Raw genomic sequence first — 22,448 nt, forward strand, 5'->3', positions numbered from 1 at the left:
CCATCCTCTAAAATGTGTAAGGACAGAAACATGGAATTTATATTTATGGTCTAATAGCTAAGCTCAGGTTATAGCAAATAACTATCCAGACTTTGTCACAATCTGAAATGTGCTAATACAGTAGTTCTTTTAAAAAGACCAGAAGTCCAATTACTCACATGATTTATCCCAAGATTCTGGCTGGCAGATCATTGAGATAGCAAAGTTTTGCTGTAAGAAGCATTCAAACATACTTAGTCATCTATGCAAGAACTATTATTGGGGAATAACTTTTGCTTGATGGCTTCTTTCATGACAGAGAACAATTTTTTAGGAAAAGGCAGCTTTGTGCTAATAAGATTTATACTGAGCAAAAAAAATAACTAAAAAGGTTTACAATTTGATGCCTCCACTGCAGAAAGTAATATAAATTTTGCAATGTATCAGAGAAGATAATTCAATGAATTGAACGTCTATAAGAAAACAACCCCAACAATACATTATTGTCACAAGGTTACTGCAACAGAGAGGAGCCAGAAAGCTGCAGTGTCTGATTGCTCCTTTTCCTGCGCTGAGAGGAAGCACTTCTCCTTCATTTTAATGGTGTTTATTTCTTTTGTCAGAATAGGGGTTACTTGGCCATGTTGGAAACTCTGAGCTCTCAGCTGAGCTTATTTAGCCACTCCCATCCCCTTTATAATCTGGGTCCTGATTCAAATCCATATCAGGGCTAGCATTTGCTGCATGGATTAGGAGGAGAGGTGTTCATATGAGGAGATTTGGAGGAGTTATCTGTGACTGTTGCATGGTTTGTAAGTGTGGTAATTCCTTTCCCTCCTCTACTTTGGTGTTTTACCCATCCTCCACTCCCCAGTGCATTCCTCTGTTATATGTGAGTGAATATTTGTATGCCTAGTGTTTTCAGTTTATCCTTGTTTGTATAGCATTGTTTGTCAGGTTGGTGGGCTGTGGTGCACAAGGGAATAGATGGAGGGCTAACTCAGGAGATAAGGCAAGGGTGGCGACCCAGACATCTTCACCTTCAGAAGTATCCCAGGGAATAGGGTGAGCTAGGGCGCTGCCTATTGTTAGTGAAAGGGAAGGAGCCCCTGGTCATGGGTCACCCAACAGCTGAGTTGTGACAATTATATTGTTTTACAGATTTAAAATTAACAACTAAGTTAAGTAACCTAGTATATTTTTTTCCCAGCATGTAATTGTCACAGGAAGACAGGGGAGTGCTATTATGATCAAGAGGTGGCTAACCAGAATCTGAGCTTGAATATTAATGGAATCTATAATGGAGGAGGTGTTTGTGTCAACTGTACTGAGAACACTGCTGGAATAAATTGTGAAACCTGTGTTGATGGCTTTTACCGACCAGTATGGGTAAAGTATATATTCTATTTAATCTAATTTTTAAATTTTAGCTGAAATTATTGTTGTGTTTGTGTTTTTACCACTAAAAATTGCTTACATATTATAGCTCATGATACACTAAAACACACAGTACTATAAATTGTTCAGACCATGATAGTGTTGTTTTTATTATTAATCAATAAATTGTGCCTCTCATTCCTTAATGGTGCCCCTATGCTTTATATGCTCTTTTTCAGAGTAGTGGTCTATGCAATCATGATTAGACATGATTGAATGAGGTTAAAATTGGCTGTTGTTGAGAATTCTCCTGGAAAACTTGATTTGCAGAAAAGTTATTTTCTGCAAATTGGATGTCCCTTAGTATGTGTACTTCCCCAGCTCCACCATTCCTCAATATTGTCCGGTCTGTGCTGCATTTTCTTTTCGCTGCTGAATGCTTAATCCCTGGGACTTGTCACACTACACTTGGATTTCTGGCTTTCATAAGGCTTGGGATGGTTCTATGCAAGTGCACATAAGGTCATGACATCATGACGTGCACTGTTACCTTGAACGTATGTGGAAAAACATTGTGGCCTCATCAGAGCTTTAAGTCCTGGCCTAGCATGAGAGGCCTATGGATTTCCACTCTCAAAGTGGTTATAAGAAAGACCGAACAGGTGACAGTAAGGAGCAGAGGTGAGTGGAAATGTGAGTATACAGTGATGGCAAAATGTATTGGCATCCTTAAAATTGAAAATTGAAACTGCAATTACACATGCGTTGTTATTCACATGTTTATTTCCTTTGTGTGTATTGAAACAACAGGAAAAAATTAAAATAGACAAATTGGACATAATTTCACACAAAACCTTAAAAATGGGTCGGACAGAATTGTTGGCACCTTTGTAAAATTGTGGGTAAACAATTTTGTTTCAAGGATGTGATACTCATTACAAATCACTTGTGGCAAGTATCAGGTGTGGGCAATGTGAAAATTCCACCAAAATCTTTATAAAAAGGGAGACATTGACTAAATCTTTCCATTGGGTGTCTGTGTGTGCCACACTAAGCATGGAGAACAGAAGCAGGAGAAGAGAACTGTCTGAAGACCTGAGAATCAAAATTGATGAAAAATATGAACAATCTCAAGGTTACAAGTCCATCTGCAGAGACTTTGATATTCATTTGTCCATGGTGCATGACATAATCAAAAAGTTTGCAACCCATGGCACTGCAGCTAATTTCCCTGGATGTGGACAGCAGAGAAAAAATGATGAAAGGTTGCAACTCAGGAAAGTCTGGATGGTGGATAAGCAGCCCCAATCAAATGCCAAAGAAATTCAAGCTGTCCTGCAGGTTCAGGGAGCATCACAGTCAGCGCAACTATCCATCTACATTTAAATTAAATGCTTTTGCAGGAGAACAATGAGGACCCCACTGCTGACATAGAGACATAAAAAAGCAAAACTGAATGTTGTAAGCCAAAATCCTTCTGAGAAAGCATCTTGTGAACAGATGAGCTCAAGACAGTGCTTTTTGGTAAAGCACATCATTCTATTGTTCCAAAAATGGAATGAGGCCTATAATGAAAAGAACACAGTATCTACAATCAAATATGGTGGTGGTTCAAAGATATGTTGGTGTTGTCTTGATGCCTCTGGCACTATGTGCCTTGACTTTATGCAAGGCATCAGGAAATATGAAGATTTCCAAATGATTTTGAGTGGCAATGTAGTGCACAGTGTCAGAAGTTGGGTTTCCATCCTAGGTCTTGGGTCCTCCAGCGAGACAATAACTTCAAGCAAACTACACAAAGCACCAAGAAATGGATGTAAACAAAGCATTGGAGAATTCCAAAATAGCCAGCATTGAATCAACATCTAAATCCTATTGAATATCTGTGGAAAGATCTTAAAATTGCTGTTGGGGGAAGGCACCCTTCAAATTTAAGAGACCTGGAACAGTTTGCAAAAGAAGAGTGGTCCAAAATTCCAGTTGAGAGGTGTAAGATGGTTATAGGAAGTGACTGATTGCACTTATTTATATCCCAAGGGTATGCAACCAAATATTAAGTTGAGGTTGTCAATTTTGTCCTGCCCATTTTAAGTGTTTTTTATGAAATTATGTCCAATTTTTGGAACAATTTCAAGGGCGTCAACACTTTTAAACATGACTAAGTATTTTCTTTTCTAATCTTTGGATGGCCCTTTATTGTTCACAAAAATGGTAGTCATCAACTGCTATTTTGCTGAATCCGTATGAAAAAGTGATTTAACAAAAAATCTGTATTTTGAAGAATATTTGTTAATATTCAAATAGAATTCATTTCCATTAGAATATATTAGCTCATTTCTAATCATAATTCAAAATTTCGGTTCAATTCCAGAAAACTCCACTGATCTCAGATAGCCTACTTTCACACATCCAGCTTTTGTAATCAGGCACGATGCGACGAAATTTGTAAAAACCGGATCGGGTACCGATTGGCACCGAATCCGTTTTTTTTCCCATAGACATTCATTATCGCCGCATTGTGCTGGATGGGCATGCGGCGCATCCATTTTTTGCCGGATATGGGCAAACTTTGCAGTCTGACGTCTGCAAAAAACGTCCCATGCTGCGTTTTTTGACAGCGCCTGACCGTTTTTTTCAACAGCGCATGCCCGGACAATGTGAGTTTTAACTCTAGACGTGCCAGGCAAATGACAAAAAATAATCTTTCTTTCTCCCTCTCCCTCTCTCTCTTCCCCCTGGATCAGATGATACCTTGGAGCAGGTGCACTGCTCCTTTAAATCTAAGCAACACCGTATCCGGCCATGCAACAGGATCCGGTGTCAGCGGCACATCCCGGATCCGCTACTACGGCTTTTCACCACACGGCGCCAGAGTACAAAAGCCAGATGTGTGAAAGTAGCCTTTTACAGAAAACCTATGGTCAGTCCTCAAAAAATTGGTGTGCAAACAAACATTATACTGAAATTGTGATGACCTCTGGTCAACAATTATTGGGCAAGAATGAGTTGTCAACAGATGATACCTTGGAGCAGGTGCACTGCTCCTTTAAATCTAAGCAGCACCGTATCCGGCCATGCCACAGGATCCGGTGTCAGCGGCACATCCCGGATCCGCTACTACGGCTTTTCAACACGGCGCCAGAGTACAAAAGCCGGATGTGTGAAAGTAGCCTTTTACCGAAAACCTATGGTCAGTCCTCAAAAAATTGGTGAACAAACAAACATTATACTGAAATTGTGATGACCTCTAATCAACAATTATTGGGCAAGAATGAGTTGTCAACAGCAGTTGCCCCAGAAGGGGATATGAGGGTGAATTGCATAAGTCTTCTATTTTAAGTGTCAATATTATTAATAGTCTTTGCATATACTTGGTGGGTTTGTCAATAAAAGTTTAAAAACTTATGAAATGCCTACAGTTGTACTTCATGAATCATAGAAACATAAGACTAAAGGATGTAAAAATGTTGAAGCAGAAAACTTTGTGAAAACCCAAATTTGTAACAGTTTGTAAACCTTTCGCGAAAACTGTATTCCAATCTAGCCTTCATATCTCTGATTTTAATATCAAATGAGAAAGTTTCTGACTGTAGTTGGGACTCATTCACACTACTATTATTAGTTTTATATTACTTAATCTAGACAAATCAGATATTTCTTAATAATTATATATTATGTTTGCCTTATTAGCTGTCTCCAAGCCACCCTAATCCTTGTCGGCCATGTGATTGTGATCCATTAGGATCATTAAAGGATGAATGTGTCAAAGACTCAAAAGAAGCTACTCAAAGTCAAGGTAACAATTTACAAAAAATGTATGCCAAATGCTACAGGAAAAGAGAGTTTAAAACAATTTGTTCATCATACTGCCATCCAGAATGTTGGTTTATTATGGGTTTTTTTTTAATCCAGTGACTGATTATTATGTTTTCTTTTGCCCTGATTTTAAAAAAAAAACACTTCTACTTTTAACCATTACTTATGGATTTTGCACAAAAGGCGCGAGAAATTACATACAAGAGAGAAGAACAAGAAAAATCTTTATTGTAGTAAAAAAAGTACACAATATTATATATGAAAAATATTGAACATATTTTTTATATATAATATTGTGTACATTTTTGCTTTCATTCTTGTTTCAAACACTTCATCCTTCATGAGTTTTCGAATATCTGGACCCACAAAAAACGTCTTCCTTCAATTTTGCATCAGACAGTCCTTGAAACTTGGTAAACAGGTACTTAAAAATCTCCCCTTTCAGTAGAGCTTTCCTAAACTGCTTCATCAGTCCAAGCTTAATGTGGGTTGGTAGAAGAACTTTAGTGGCATCAACTAAACTTTTCGCAACTAGTTTTTTGAATCCAGGTTGTAAAGATGTTCTCGTTAGCCAGCTAGGATAAGTGCCATCCTAGCTGTCCCATTCACACAAAAAGCATGGGTATCCTCATTTCCTTCTTGCTGCCCAAGGAGCAAAGAGTGAACTCATAGTTAAAGCGAACCTGTTAGCAGGATTTTGCTTAGTAAACTAGAGACACTGTCAGGTTTGGTTGTTATACTGATTAAAATGATACCTTGGTTGATGAAATTTTTCTTGTGGTTGTTGTTTAATCTGTATTTGTAGTTTTTAGTTAATGAGATTGTGGTGCTTTGGGGTGGGCCTGTATGCGGGTCTTTATGCACACTACCATCTATCGGAACGCATATACAGTATGCATAATGCAATACATGCTACTGTGCAGGCGCTGCTGCCAGCGCCATTTTGCTGAATTACATTTTTTTTCTCTAACCCCACAATGTGATATGCATTATGTAAAATAGGAGGCAGGACACTGAAGGATCAGTGACCTGTCATAAGCCCATAAGCATGCATATGTAAGCAGAGTACCACATAAAGACCAATGCACAGGCCTGCCCCGAAGCACCAGAATTTCATTAGTTGAAAACTACAAATACAGATTTATCAACAACCACAAGATGGATTTCATCAAGCAAGGTATCATTTTAATCAGTATAACCGCGCCAACCTGACAGTGTCTGTCATACAATTTGTAGTGCATTTTATCCTGACTACGCCCATACCCCATATGAGAGCTAAAACTTCTGTTTGGGCACACGGCAGGGCTCAGAAGGGAAGGAGTATCATTTGACTTTTTGAATGTAAAATTTCCTGGAATGATTAGCGGATGTCATGTCCCATTTAGAGAGCCGCTTGTGTGCCTAAACAGTGGAAACTCCTCACATGTGACCCAATTTTGGAAACTAGATCCCTTAATGAATCTACTTAGTAGTGTGATGAGCACCTTGAACCTCCAGGTTCTTCACAGAAGTTTATAACATTGAGCCGTGAAAATTAAAAAAAAAAACACATTTTCCCCACAAAAATGTTATTTTGGACCCAAATTTTGCATTTTCATAAGGGGAACAGGAGCAGTTGCACCATACAGTATATTTTGCAATTTCTCTTGAGTACTCCAATGCCCCACATGTGGGGGAATACTACTTTTGAGGCACAATGCAAAGCTCAGAAGGGAAGAGGCACCATATTGGAGTTCAGATTTTGCTTGAATGGTTTGAGGGTGCCATGTCACATTGGCATAGTCTCTGAGGTGCCACAATGAATTCATCTAGTGGTGCAGTGATCATATTGACATCACATGTGCCTCACAGAATTTTATACCACTGAGCAGTTATGAAAGAATAAATTACATTTTTACCACTAAAATGATGTTTTAGCACCAAGTTTTTAATTTTTCTAAGAGCTAGTAAAAATTTTTTTACAACAAACTGAGGTCCATTTTTTCCTGAGTGTTCAAATACCCTACATGTAATCAGGAAATATTTTTCAGGCACAATGCAAAGCTCAGAAGCCAAGGAGCACCAGATTTTACTGTTATGGTTTGAAGGGGCCATCACCCACAGAGAGAGCACATGAGGTGCCAGAACAGCAGAACATCTCATAAGTGACCCCATTTACAAACTACACCTCTCAATGAATTCATCTAGGGGTGAAGTGATCATAGTGACACCACGGTTGTGTCACAGAATTTTATGATTGGGCAGTGAAGAAAAAATAACTACATTTTTACCACCAAAATTTTGTTTTAGCCCCAGATTTTACATTTTCACACAAGAAGTGGGTTAAAATGGCACTAAAATCTGTCCCACAATTTCTACTGAATGTGGCAATACCCCATATGTGGATGTACAGTACTACTTAGCCATACAGAGAGATTCAGGAGGAATGGAGCACTATTTGCCTCCTGGAGCGCAGATTTTCCTAGAACAGCTTGAGAATTCCATATACAGAGCCCCTAATTGCTAGAAGAGCAGAATCCTCTCTTGTGACCCAATTTTGGAAACTATACCCCTAGGGAATTTATCTACAGATGTAGTGACAATTTTGACTCTATGGGTATTTTCCAGAAACAAGCAGAAATGAATGTTGCCAAGTGAAAATTGCAAACTGCCATTGTAGTGACCAGTTCGCTGTAGTGACCAGTGCTTTGCAGTTACCAGTATGTTATGCCCAGCTTGTGCTTCTCAAGGCATGCACCCATAATTTAGGCGGGCTCTCACCGCTTCCGAAATGCCAAACATGTGGACTTTATATGTAGTTTAGGTACACTGTGCGGCTCAGAAGGGAGAAAGTATTTGGATTTGAGAGTGCAGAATTTGCTGAAATTCTTTGAGCAGGTGAGGAGCCATTTTGCTTTTCCAGAGCCTTTTACTACCAGTAAAGTGTAAGCCCCCTATATTTCCGTTAACAGATGACAGATCTGAGCAGGGATTTTTTTTGTGGATTGTTTTGAAGCTTTTATTGGGAACATTTTACATAATGCTTTGGATCACAGTTATCCGGCGCTCTACGCTGAACACTTACTTTGGGGTTTCCATCTAAATCTCAGAGTGACGTGACAGATGAAACTCCAAATGAATCCATTCACTATAATGAGGCAGCATAGTTACACTCTGCACTGCATCTGGGCTCTGTTCAGCGGTATCCTTCTTTCCAAAAGTGCCCAAAACTGTGGCCAACGGCACTTTTATGCAGTCCTAAAAAGACAGACACTGCCGGATCACAGGTCCAGACTGCATCCACAGTGCCTCTATCTGCCTCATTATAGGAAATCTTCTGCCAGAGGTTCCTTCTGAATTACTTATTTCAGAGATTTACATGGAAACCCCAATGCAAGCGCTCAGCGCAGAACACAGGATGAATGTGCTCCGAGCCTTATTGTGATCTTTGGGAGGCAGAATAGAAAAAACAGCAGGAGAGGAATTGGTTTTATTTATTTTTTATGCTGTTCCTCTTACGGTATAAATCATTAGGTGACTTTATTCTTTGGGTTGGTGCGATTACAGCGTTACCAGATTTATATTGGGTTTTTATGATTGGCTGCTGTCACACAATAAAAGACACTTTTTATTTAAAAAATTGATTTTGCATCACATTTAGTGATGAGCGTGTATATTTGTTACTATTAACTATTCGCACGTGTATATTATGTAGGGAGAGGTTAAAGTTTTCCTCCAGTATTCATCTCAAAACAGCTCTTGTTAGAGGCAAAGCAATATTTTTCCAGCACACAGAGCACTAGCATTTAGTGCTGCCTTTTTTTAAAAAAAAACCCACCGATTTATTTTCCCTGCTGTTTTTGGGATCAGAGCCTGGCTTCTGCTGTCCACATTAGTCCACTTAAAAAGGCGTTTAGTGCCCTATGCAAAGCAGTAGTCCAAACATTTCCTACTGCCTGCAACCAAGCACACACCAGGTGATTTTCTCCACTGTTTTTGTGCTCACAGCCTGTCTTCTTCTGTCCACATTAGTCCACTGAAAAAGGCAGTTAGTGTCTCACGCAAAGCAGTCGTCCAAACATTTCCTACTGCCTGCTACCAAGCACGCACCGGGCCATTTTCCCAGCTGTTTTTGCGCTCACAGCCTGTCTTCTGCTGTCCACATTAGCCCATTGAAAAAGGCGGTTAGTGCCCTACTCAGAGCAGTAGTCCATACATTTCATAGAATCATAGAATCATAGAATCGTAGAGTTGAAAGGGACCTCCTGGGCCATCTGGTCCAACCCCCTGCTCAAAGCAGGATTCACTAAATCATCCCAGTCAGATGTCTGTCCAGCCTCTATTTGAAGACTTCCATTGAAGGAGAACTCACCACTTCTCGTGGCAGCTTGTTCCACTCATTGATCACTCTAACTGTGAAAAAGTTTTTCTAATATCTAATCTGTGTCTCCTCCCATTCAGTGTCATCCCATTGCTTCTTGTCTTTCCTTGTGCAAATGAGAATAAAGTTGATCCTTCTACAATGTGACAGCCCTTTAGATATTTGTAGACAGCTATTAAGTCTCCTCTCAGTCTTCTCTTTTGCAAACTAAACATTCCGAAATCCTGAAACCTTTCTTCATAAGACAGGGTTTGCAGACCGGTCACCATTCTGGTCGCTTTTTTCTGAACTTGCTCCAGTTTGTTGATGTCTTTTTTAAAATGTGGTGCCCAAGACTGGACACAATATTCCAGATGAGGTCTGACCAAAGAGGAGTAGAGGGAAATAATGACTTCACGTGATCTAGACTGTATGCTTCTGTTAATACATCCTAGAATTGCATTTGCCTTTTTTGCTGCTGCATCACACTGTTGACTCATATTCAGTCTGTGATCTATTAGTATACCCAAGTCTTTTTCACATGTGCTGTTGCTCAGCCCTATTCCTCCAATTCCGTATATACTTTTTCATTTTTATTGCCCAGATGCAGTACTTTGCATTTTTCCCTGTTAAAAACCATTCTGTTAGTTGCTGCCCACTTCTCCAGTTTATTTATATCTTTTTGAATCCTCTCTCTCTGCTCTAGTATTAGCTATCCCTCCTAGCTTTGTGTCATCAGCAAATTTAATCAGTTTACCCTCAATTCCTTCATCTAAATCATTGATAAAGATGTTGAACAATACAGAGCCCAGGACAGAGCCCTGTTGTACCCCACTTGAGACATTCTTCCAACAGGATGTGCAGCCATTTACGACCACTCTTTGGGTCCGATCACTAAGCCAGTTATGAATCCACCTAACAGTTGCCTTGTCCATTCCATACTTAGTCATTTTTTCAATAAGGCTTGTATGAGATACTTTGTCAAATGCTTTGCTGAAGTCAAGATATACTATATCTACAGCATTTCCTTGATCCACCCAATCTGTGATTCTGTGTTAGAAGGAAATTAAGTTAGTCTGACATGGCTTATTAGTTACAAACCCATGCTGACTCTGTTTAATCTCTTCATTCTTATCCAGGTACTGACATACATGTTGTTCAAAGATCTTTCCTGGTAAAGAAGTCAGACTCACCGGCCTATAGTTGCCTGGGTCCACCTTCTTCCCCTTTTTGAAGATAGGAACAACATTTGTTCTTCTCCAGTCTTCTGGGACTTCTCCTGTTCTCCAAGAATTTTCAAAGATTAGGGAGAGACGGGTTCAAAAATTTTTTCTGCTATCTCCTTCAGTACTCTGGGTGTAATTCATCTGGACCTGGAGACTTGAATTCATTTAGGTTAGCTAAGTGTTTCCTCACTATCTTTCTGTTTATAGATATCCTGGATTCTTCTATTCCCTTAATAGGACAGTGAAGAACAGTTGATGTTACATTTCCTTTCTGAGAGAAAACAGATGCAAAATAGGAATTTAAAAGTTTGGCCTTCTCAACATCCTGTCTTACCATTTCATCATTTTCATCCTGTAAAAATCCTATAGCATCTTTGACTTTTCTTTTACTTTTGACATATCCCCAGAATCCTTTATTATTGCTTTTGACATCTCTTGCAAGCCTCAAAATTTAGATAATCTGATTTGTGCCCTGCAGGTTCTGCAGACAGCATTATATTCTTCTTTAGATATGCCTCCCTCTTTCCATTTCATAAACATTTTTTTCTTCCTTTTTAGCATGTGCTTAAGTTCTGTGTTCATCCATCCTGGTTTCCTTAAATGCTTCCTATTCTTCCCTCTTTTCGGAATTGTTAACAATTGCACTTTGAGAATTTCATTTTTCAAGATTTCCCATCCTTCCTGGACATTTTTGTCTTTAAGGATATCCAGCCATTGGATCCCTCCAATTCTCTTTCTGAATCCCTTAAAATCTGCCTTTCTGAAATCTAACCTTGATGTCTGAGTCTTCAGAGGTCTTCCTCCTCTAGTTATCCAAAATTCTAAAATAGCATGGTCGCTTCCTCCTAGAGTCCCAGCCACTTTTACCACTGCAACCATTTCCTCCCTGTTTATAAGGATTAGATCCAAGGTAGCAGTTCCCCTTGTTTTCTCCCCTACCTTTTGGAAGATAAAGTTGTCAGCAAGAGAGGATAAGAATTTCCTTGACCTGTTAGTTTTGCCTGAGAGAGATTCCCAACAAATGTCTGGATAGTTGAAACCTCCCATGAAAACTATGTCATATTTTTTGGAGAACTTGGCCATTTGATGCATAAAGAGTTCATCCATATCTTCAGCTTGCACAGGCTGCCTGTAGTAAATGCCTACAATGGTGTCCTTTCCATTGTTCTGTCCTTGTATTCTAACCCAAACAGTTTCCACAGAACTCCCAGTCTCTGAAGCTTCAATCTCTGTGCAGATTTACGCGTTTCCTACTGCTTCCTACCAAGCACGTACCAGGCCATTTTCCCTGCTGTTTTAATGGTCACAGCCTGCTTTCTGCTTTCCACATTAGTCCACTGAAAAAGACGATTAGTGCCTTACGCAAAGCAGTAGTCCAAACATTTCCTACTGCCTGCTACCAAGCACGCACCAAGCTATGTTCCCCACTGTTTTTGTGGTCACAGCCTGCCTTCAGCTGTCCACATTAGTCCACTGAAAAAGGCAGTTAGTGCCCTACTCAAACCAGTAGTCCAAACATTTCCTACTGCCTACTACCAAGCCTGCACTATGCCATTTTCCCTGCTGTTTTTGTACTCACAGCCTGTATTCTGCTGTTCACATTAGTCTGCTGAAAAAGGCGGTTAGTGCCTTATCCAAAGCAGAATTCCAATCAATTCACTGCCTGCTACTAAGCATGCACCAGGCCATTTTCTCTGCTGTTTTTGTGGTCAAAGCCTGCCTTCTGCTGTCCACATTAGTCCACGAGGTGGAAATCAACCTATCATATATTGGTGAGGATTAGTGAGCAACAGAGGTCAGTTTCTGAATACCAGCTTCAACATGCCCATCAGACTGAGTTAGCCACCACACATAACAACTGTCGAGTGGGTATGGATCAATGACATTTGTGAGGTTCTTGAAAAATTTGAGTACTACACCAACTTTGTGAGCATTGATCAGGCTATTATCAGTGCAACCATCCCGCTGCTGTGTCTCTTGAAACAATCACTGCATAATCTCAAAGTGAAGCTTTGAGTGCTCAGCATGTTGATATGGAGCCAGATTTCACAATGGGTGATACTACCCTGCCAATATTCTGAGGCAACTTCAGTTGATGAGAAGGAATGTGAGGAGGATGAGGAGGGAGAGGACTTGTTTTTCTGTGCTACTAAGAGGACTCCTAATGCTATAGAGGGGACACCCAACCCAAGTTTCATGTCTGCGCAGCCTGGATGGGCTGGATAGTAGGAGGTGGAGAAGGAGGAGGCGAGTCAGCATGAGGAGAGGATGAGTACTATTTTTACTGCTGGGAACACAGAAAATTTGCCTTTTTGCACCTTGGCTCACATGACACTGTTCATATGTAAGTGTCTGTGGAAAGAACCTCACGTGATACACATTTTATCCAACAACCAGTATTAGTTGGCCACCTTTATCAATCCACGGTACAAGGAGAAATTTCCTTCTCTCCTTTTGGAGTCACCAAAGAATTTTACAATGGAATCATTCAAGAGAGCTGTTGTAGATCAGTTGCTGATAACATCACCCTCAGACAATTCTAGTTGCAGAAGTAGCGTCTGCTTTCAACACCAAGTGAAAATGGGGAGAGACATGAACACCAGGTCCAACAGAGAGGGGGGAAAATGTGCACAAATTGGGCAATTTTCAATAAACCAGCAAAACAGCAAGGGCTATCTGTGCCTGTAACAATGTCAAGGAGAGAGCAGTGGCAGAACATGGTCGAGGGGTATTTAATTGACCCATACGTGCATCCTTTCTGATTCTTCAGTTCCCTTTAATTATTGGACGTCCCAGTTGAACACTTGGCCCGACCTCTCCTTATACGCTTTTGAGGTGCTGGCCTGCCCGGCTGCTAGTTTGATGTTAGAGCGTGTTTGCAGGTCCGCTTGGTCAGTCACACATGCCTCTCTACGGAAAATGCAAACAGACTTACTCTGATTAAATACAGTTTGCAATCCCTCCAGACGACAGCAAGCCAACCTAAATTCACCAAAAATGCTAATTCATGCTACTGCTATTAACGTCAACCCTTTCCCATAAAAACCTGTTTCCTTCCTTCATCCACCATGACTCAGCCCATAGGGCTAATTTTTACAAACCCTATGCAAATTGTGCAGTGGACAAACCAGGACAGTATTCCTACTACAACCTAACTACTATTTGTGATTGGAGGCCCTTGGGATGGAGGCTTCCTGCATCAAACATGACTCAGCCCATAGGGCTAATTTTTCCAAACCCTATGCACATTGTGCAGTGGACAAATCTTGAATGTAAAGTGGTCATACCAAACTAATGATCTCAGCTTCTTGACTCGCATGGAGACTATTGAAGCAAGTTAAAATTAAAAAGAAAAGTTTTAAAAAAATATAACAGTTCAAATCATCCTCCTTTTACCCCATTCAAAAAACAAACAAAAAATAAAAAACACATTTGGTATTGCCACTTCAGAAACACCAGCTGTCTCAAGATATGAAAAGAATTAATTTGATCAATAAATGGCATAATGGGAAAAAAATTAAAATTCCAGAATGAGGTTTTATATGTAGCAGAGCAGATCAAGTAATGGATGCCTCTAACCTCTCATGGAGGCTACTGAAGCATGCCAAAATTTTAAAAAAAAGTTTAAAAACTATAAAAAAAAAGTTTAAATCACCCCCCTTTCGCCCCATTTAAAATAAAACAATAAAAAAAAAAATCACACGTACAAATATTAGGTATCGCCACGTTCAGAATCACTCAATCTATCAATAAAAAGAAAGGATTAACCTGATCGCTAAACAGCGCAGCGGGAAAAAAAATTGAAATGCCAGAATTACTGTTTTTTGATTGCCGTGACATTGCATTTAAATGAAATAACGGGTGATCACATGCACATAAATGATATCATTAAAAATGTCAGCTCAGTGTGCAAAAAAAAGCCCTCACCCAACCCCAGATCATGAAAAATGGAGACGCTATGGGTATTGGAAAATGGTGCAATTTTTTTTTTTAACCAAACTTTGGAATTTTTTTTCACCACTTAGATAAAAAAGAACTTAGACATGTTTGGTGTCTATGAACTCGTAAAGACCTGGAAAATCATAATGGCAGATCAGTTTTAGCATTTATTGAACCTAGCAAAAAAGCCAAGCAAAAAACAAGTTTGGGACTGCACTTTTTTTGCAATTTCACCGCACTTGGAATTTTTTCCCCGTTTTCAAGTACACGACATGCTGAAACCAATCATTCAAAAGTTCAACTCATCCTGCAAAAACTAAGCCCTCACGTGGCCATTTTGACAGAAAAATAAAAAGTTAAGGCTCTGGGAAGAAGGGGAGCGAAAAAAGAAAATGCAAAACTAAAAAAAGCTCTGGGAGTTAAGGGGTTAAGAGGTTAAGCTGTTTAAATAATGCAATGATATAACCATGATAAATCTGAACATAATGTAAAAATATTATTATTATTGCTTCTTTTTAAAGTAGCATTAATTCCATGGTGCTGTAAATATGAAAAGAGTTGCATACATATTACATACATATGATTAAACGATCTGAGTCTGGTACAGTAGGGGAAATGACTTTTCCTTCACAGGCTTACAATCTACGGGATAATGATGAAGGAGACAGTAAGACATAAATTAGGCAAGACAAAACCTAAACATTGAGTTTCCGTTCACACTGGAAACATGAGACAGAGAAAATAAAAGATGGTTTTCAGCGAATCAGCACTTCCTACAGGATGTGCTGATTTAACTGGAAAATCACCATACAACGTAGATTTGTTAATAACCCACAGATGTAAATCCTGTCCTATCCCATCCAGTTAGCAATTGCACATTTGACATTCATTATACTGTACTTCTTTTATTCACTAAGCAGAACAGCACTATATTGCTGAGAACTCTTTCTTCAAATGAACGGTAAAACAAATTGCACGTTGCATGAGGCAGAACATTGAATCTGTTTACACTAAAATTGAACTCTTCCATTAAATTGGGAATGAGAATGAATCCTAAGTGGCAGGATTTTAATATGGATGAAAATTTCCCATTTTCTTTAAATATTATAATGTGCTATAAACATAGAGTTGCTGAAACAAAAGAGAGGGGAATGATTACACTAGTCGAGTTGGCAAATCACAAGTAACACATAAGTAGAATATTACAATAATGCATGCATGTTTAGAATTAAAAGTTAATTTCCAGAAAACTGGATGTACTTGTAAACCAATCTCCTATAATAATAACCCATCCTGGCTTTTTATATAATAGTGGAATTGTGAAACATATTGATGTGCTGGTTGCAGACTAAGGTTGAAATGCACAGCTGGCGCATTCATTGCCACTCTTGTAAAAGTTTTGGATTTATCTGCTGCCATATTCTGAGAGGCCGCTATAAACATCTTTGGCTATTTTCTTGTTCAAAACAGCAGATAAATTATTTCATGCATTTCTCTATCTGTGAGCGCTGAGCTCCCATTCTTTTATTTGACACATCTGGAATCAGTCTTCAGTTTGGCAAAGACTCAATGCACTTGTATCTCCAGCCATTTCTAAAATGCGTGAAAATGAATGGCAGACTATAATAGAAAAGTTTAGTGAGCACTAAATGGGATACAAGCTATAATCCTGCATGAAATATCCACAGGACAGCACAAACTGTCACGTGCCTGATTTCAGCTAACTCTCAAGACTCTGTTTCCATAAGACCCACAGCCAAAAGGCACTTGAATGCCAAACACTACATACAACTTTTCCCTGATATACATAATCTATAGTGGTATGGTGCGACATAGATAGGAAGTGAGGAAGCAAGAAATGTAAATAAAAAATACTTTCTTTAATTACAATATTAAAATTAGGAATACGCATAAAAAAGACAGGGCAGAAATGAGCCTCCAAAAAGAGGTGGGGAGAGTGACCAGCTAGAGAAATAACAATGACTTAGTGGCTATCACTGTAGTTTTGCACTGATGGAGTCCTGTTTTCAAATCCCACCAAGAGTATCTGAACGGAATTTTTATGTTCTCCTTGTGTTTGCATGGGTTTCCTAGCACTCTCCAAAAACATACTGATTATGAATATAGATTTTGAGCCTCAATGGGGATAGTAAATATAATGTCTGTAAAGCACTGCGGTAAACGGCAACACTGTATAAGCAAGTTAAATAAAGCCAGAAGTATTTCATCACAGAAACAAAGATAATTTAGATACTTAAGGTCATCCCAAGGCTCCAAGTACCTGTGTTCTTCTAATCCAGGCATCGTCTCACTGAGGAGCAATCAATATTCCAAATGTCTGAGGGATAATTTGACAAAAGATAGATTTTTAAGATGAAAATAAGTCTGGTATGTAATAATGTCCCATTGATAAATTACAAGTGCAAGTGTAAAGGGGTTGGTTTAATAATGTTCATTGCTGTATTTATGCCTTCTTGCTTATGGGTATTGCTACATGTTCTATGTACTACCTACTGTATAATATGGTACTGCTACCCCTTCTGAGTATTACCATTACTGTGTTTTCATGTTTCTGATTGTATATAATGTGATAATGTTCATTATGTTTTATATACAGTTTAGGGTAACCGTAGTACACTTGGGTGGACACTAGAGGGGGGCACTCTAGTATATAGAATAGGTAGTGGGTAGTATAGTGCTACGTGTAGGAGGGGCTGCCGAGAGATAAAGTTAGAGCAGAAGGGAAGTTAGTCAGATTGGGCCAGGGTGCCTGAAGTGTCCACATAGGCTATAGGCCCAGGATGGCTCAGCAGCCACGCAAAGTTAAGCAGCTGCAGCCCACTTTATCCACGGCCACTGGGCATCATTGCAGTGGGACAGTACAGGAGAAGGAAGGTGTGGTAACTCATATCCTGGGCGGATGCCTTTAGGGTGGGAGTCAGTTGGAGTGAGGAACTGAAGGAAGTTGGAGCTTCAAAGGACAGAATGTTATACCAGAGGCAAGCAAACTGGGTGGCTGATTTGAGTCTGGGGCAAAACAGGCAGAAGGAATTGTCAACATGGCAAGGTTAGGTCAGGAAGAATCTGGGGAGCAGTCTAAGACCGTCCGGTCCAGATGTGTGCCGCACAGAAGCATCAGCGAGGTAGGGAAAGCTGAGGAAACAAGTGAAGTTGAATGTGAATTCCATTATGTGCCAAATGTAGATATAATGTGTGACATTCAAAGTAAAGCAATTATTCAAGTTATCCTGGGCTGTGTTTCCATTACTGGCGGTCACCTGGAAGAAGGGCCGTTGCCATCTGGGAAGCGTCCAGGGGGAACTGAAACTGGAGACGCAGGTACACTGAGAAGTGGAATACAGTTTTCTGTGAGGGAAGGTCAGGACACAGATGCTTCAGTGTCTCTGGCCATGACTACAGTTTTTGCCTCCCCTTACACATTCATCATTCATATTTTAGATGTTTGCTCACAGTAAGAGTAGTTCAGCCATGTACCATAGACTATCACATTTTAATATTTGCCAATCTACTCTGTACAAATATAAATTTTACTATATTAGGATATTGTTCTCCATTGATTAAGCATGTGGGAGAAATATACAGGAGAGATTCTGTTTGTATGACTACAACTATAATTTTTCCATTCAAAAGGACAGAGAAAACACAGTTTGCAATGTGAAGCTGCCTGCATTTTAAGACAACAGGCATTCGCACCATTGTGAATAAAAAAATGACCATCTTATTTTAGCCCCTTAATGTCCAATGATGAGCATAATCCGTCATTGGACGTCTCCCCCACTTTGATGAGGGTTCCGGTTTTGAACAGCTGACATGTGCCTGCAATAGGAGCAGGTGGAATTTCAATCTACCTGCACTTATTAACTAGTTAAATGCCACTGTCACACGCTGAAAGCTGCATTAAACAAGTTCTGCCAGCCGTGCAGTTGCAAATACGGGCATCACTGACCCTGTCACATGACCGGGTGTCAGTGATGCATTGGCATAACAACCAGAGGTGTCCTGGAGACCTCTATGATTGTTGATGCCGCATTGCTATGAGCGCCACCCCATGGACGGCGCTCCTAGCAATGCAGTAATTCTGCTACATACAGGTGATCTAAGCATTGCCTATATGTAGCAGAGCCAATCAAGTATGGGATGCTTCTAGCCTACTATGAAGGCTATTTAAGCATGCCAAAATTAAAAAAGTTTTAAAAAATATGAAAAAAATAAAAAAAGTATAAAAGTTTAAATCACCCCACTTTCGCCCCATTCAAAATAAAACAAATAAAAAAAAATCACACATACACATATTAGGTATTGCAGCGTTCAGAATCATCCGATCTATCAACAAAAAAAAGCATTAACCTGATCGCTAAATGGTGCAGCGAGAAAAAAAATCAAAACGCCAGAATTACGGCTTTTTAGTCGCTTTGACATTGCATTAAAATGCAATAACGGGCAATCAAAAAAACAAATCTGCACAAACGTGGTACCATTAAAAATGTCAGCTCGACCCGCAAAAATAAGCCCTCACCCAACCCTAGATCACAAAATATGGAGATTCTATGGGTCTCGGAAAATGGCACTTTTTTAACAAACTTTGTGATTTTTTTCACCACGTAGATGAAAAAGAACCTAGACATGTTTGATTTCTATGAACTTGTAATGACCTGGCAAATCATAATGGCAGGTCACTTTTAGCATTTAGTGAACCTAGCAAAAAAGCCAAGCAAAAAACCAGTGTGGGATTGCGCTTTTTTTTGCAATTTCACCGCACTTGGAATTTTTTTCCTGTTTTGTAGTACACAAGATGGTAAAACCAATGGTGTCGTTCAAAAGTGCAAATAGTCCCGTAAAAAACAAGCCCTCACATGGTCATATTGATGAAAAAATAAAAGAGTTATGGCTCTGGAAAGAAGGGGAGGGAAAAATGAAAATGCAAAACCAAAAATATCCCTGGTCGTTAAGGGGCTAAATGGACATATAGTTTAGTATTTTTTCTGATATAACATGCTTTTTTAAAATGTAAAATCATAATGTAATACATTGACACATACAGTAGCATGAGATAAAATTAAGAAATTGCCAATGGGATATTATATGGCCTTATCAAGATTATGCTGTATTTAACACCTTCATTTTATACCATATTAACCCCATTACGACCAATGGCAGATATAGCATTTCATGAGTGGATGTCAATTGCCGCACCATGATGTGCTATGCACATTGTGACTTTGCACTCTCACTGCGTGCTAACATGCAGTGACAGTCCAGTGCTGACAGCTGTTAGTGACAGCTGAAGGACATGGGAAGAAGTGTGGGGATCCATTCTGGTGGTCCTCGCACTAAGTGCACTCTGATTGGTCAGCCAGATTGATCACAGCATGATCACACAGGAGGTGCATAAATATCAGCACTTCCTGCCTGATCACAGCAGGAGCTTGGTGTTGCTAGTGGCCAAGCTCCTGCACTAGCAGCCATAGATGGCGCCAGCACCGCCTCTTGCTGTTTAACCCCCTAAATGATGCAATCAAGAGCAATCACAACAATTAGAAAACAGGCAGAGAAATTGGAGCTCTGTCTACTTTCAAATTACTACACCTGGACCCGTAGAAGTGCTATCCAACCGCGAAAAGGCCATCGTTCACCAGTCTCCGTGCATGTCTCCATTCACACACTGCTGCACTGCAAAATGGATGTCAATACTAATTAAAATAAAGGACTTTTAACTTCAAAGGAAAGAGGGAGTGCTGCCTTTCTACAAGATTGCAAAAATGTCAACTCATATTGTAAAAAACAAGCCATCACATGACTCTGTTAGCTGAAATATGGAAAATTTATGACTCTCAAACTATGGTGATGCAAAAGCGATTTTTTGCAAAAAAAAAGCGTCTTTTAGTGTGCGAAGGCAGCCAAAGATAAAAAACTATATAAATCTGGTCTCACTGTAATCGCACCCACACGAAGAATAACGTTTTCTAATTATACTGCACAAGGAATTGAGAAAAATAAATAAAACCAATTCTTAACCTACTGTTGATTTTTTCATTGTCTCCCAAAGATCTCAGTATGGCTCAGCTCATATTTGTCCTGCACTCTACACTGAGCGCAAGATCTCTCTCTCATGTTCCTAACTCCTCATTTACCACATCTATTTCTAGAGTAAGCTAACTTCAAAATAACAAAGGCTGACTTTTCAGTAAACAGAATAAAGTGAATTGTATACACTTCTAGAAGACCTCAGAGTGCTAGACACATCTTTTCGAGAAAAGTGGACTACCTGTAAATCTAACTTTTCGAAAAAAATTTGCTGGACCTGGCAAATTCAAATTCCAAAAGGTTTGATCATCTCTGCTGAGAATCATCAATGTCTATAGCGGTTGCATGAGCTGGTCCTTGACAGAATTAAAACTATAATAGGGTCATTAATGAAATAAGTACAGTGCTGGCGGTAGATTTACTGTTTGGAGGTTTTGCACAAAAATTGAAACATAAATCATTTTTAAGATCTGTCTTTTCCTATTTATCTAGACTTGCTACCTGGATCCTGTTATTGCAAACCTGGCTATTCAGGAGAAAAATGTGATCAGTGTGATCTAGGATACAAGGGATATCCGGACTGTGTACAGTGTAACTGTGATGTTTCCGGTAGTATAAATGAGGATCCATGTGTTGACCCATGTGTTTGCAAGGTAACTGTTTTATGTCTGTAAAGCTACTTTGAGTAATCATGAAATAGCATGGAATATTTAAAGGGGTTATGGGTGATTTTAAAGAATGGTCTTACAATAGAAAAGTTTATAAAATTAAAATAGAATATATTTACATGCAAGCTGTAGCTTGAGTGGTCTAATAGTCAATATTTGCTTACTTGCAGCAAGTAGGTGTCTGCTCTAAATGAATGTGACCACTGTAGCCAATTAGTGGCCTCAGCATTGATAGCATGTGTAACCCAAGATCACTGAGGATAGTGATTGGCTGCCTAGTACATGATAACATCAAATCAGTGAGTATTTGTGCTAGATAGTGACGAGCGATTAGCATTGTTGCTCGGGTCTCTCCGAGCATGCTCCGGTGATCTCCAAGTATTTTAGCGTCCTCGGAGATCTAGTTTTCTTCATCTCAGCTGCATGATTTGCGGCTGCTAGACAAGCTAAATACATGTGGGAATTCCCTAACAAACAGCCATTCCTCACATGTATTCAGCCTGTCTAGCAGTCGCCAATCATGCAGCTGAGGGGACAGAAACTAAATCTCCGAGCACGCCAAAATACTCGGAGACCACCCGAGCATGCTCGGAGAAACCCAAGCAACGAGTGTACTCACTCATCACTAGTGCTAGAACTATGGAAGGTAAGCAAGTGAGTAACTTTTCTGCTGTTAGCAATTTTTTTTAATCTCTTTATCCCCATAATTCACAATGATGGATTTGTCTGCCAAAAGAGCTTGTTAATTTGAACTTTATATCTTATTATCTGTCAAGCTGTTCAGATAGCTGCAGGAGTTTGGCTGATAAACATAGCCATACTACTTCTAAAATAGCAGTGATTGGTTAGAAAACTCAAACCCTCTGGTCATTAACTATTTCATCTTTGTGGCTAGACAGAAATAGATTTGACATAAAAAATGTCCCCATTGACTGTCATTTTAGTCCTAATATTAATACGAAGATTAGTATGCTTTCTTGACAATGTTATGCTGAAATGCATAATGAACTCCAATGCAGAAGTATTGCAGTGTAATATATGAGTGATCAAGCTTATTTA

At 39.4% G+C, this 22,448-nt stretch overlaps 1 protein-coding gene across 2 annotated transcripts in view; it reads left to right on the forward strand.

Moving 5' to 3' along the window:
• Positions 1 to 22,448, forward strand: part of LAMA2 (laminin subunit alpha 2) — a 1,313,887-nt gene that overhangs the window by 511,820 nt on the left and 779,619 nt on the right. For both annotated transcript variants that reach the window (XM_073575794.1, XM_073575795.1), the window contains exons 8-10: positions 1,190 to 1,368; positions 5,047 to 5,152; positions 21,214 to 21,374. In XM_073575794.1, coding sequence (XP_073431895.1) covers positions 1,190 to 1,368; positions 5,047 to 5,152; positions 21,214 to 21,374 — 446 coding nt within the window. The remainder of the gene's footprint in view (positions 1 to 1,189; positions 1,369 to 5,046; positions 5,153 to 21,213; positions 21,375 to 22,448) is intronic.

Source organism: Dendrobates tinctorius, unplaced genomic scaffold (genome assembly GCF_039654945.1).
Source record: "Dendrobates tinctorius isolate UK_male_01 unplaced genomic scaffold, ASM3965494v1 ptg000046l, whole genome shotgun sequence".
Taxonomy (NCBI): domain Eukaryota; kingdom Metazoa; phylum Chordata; class Amphibia; order Anura; family Dendrobatidae; genus Dendrobates; species Dendrobates tinctorius.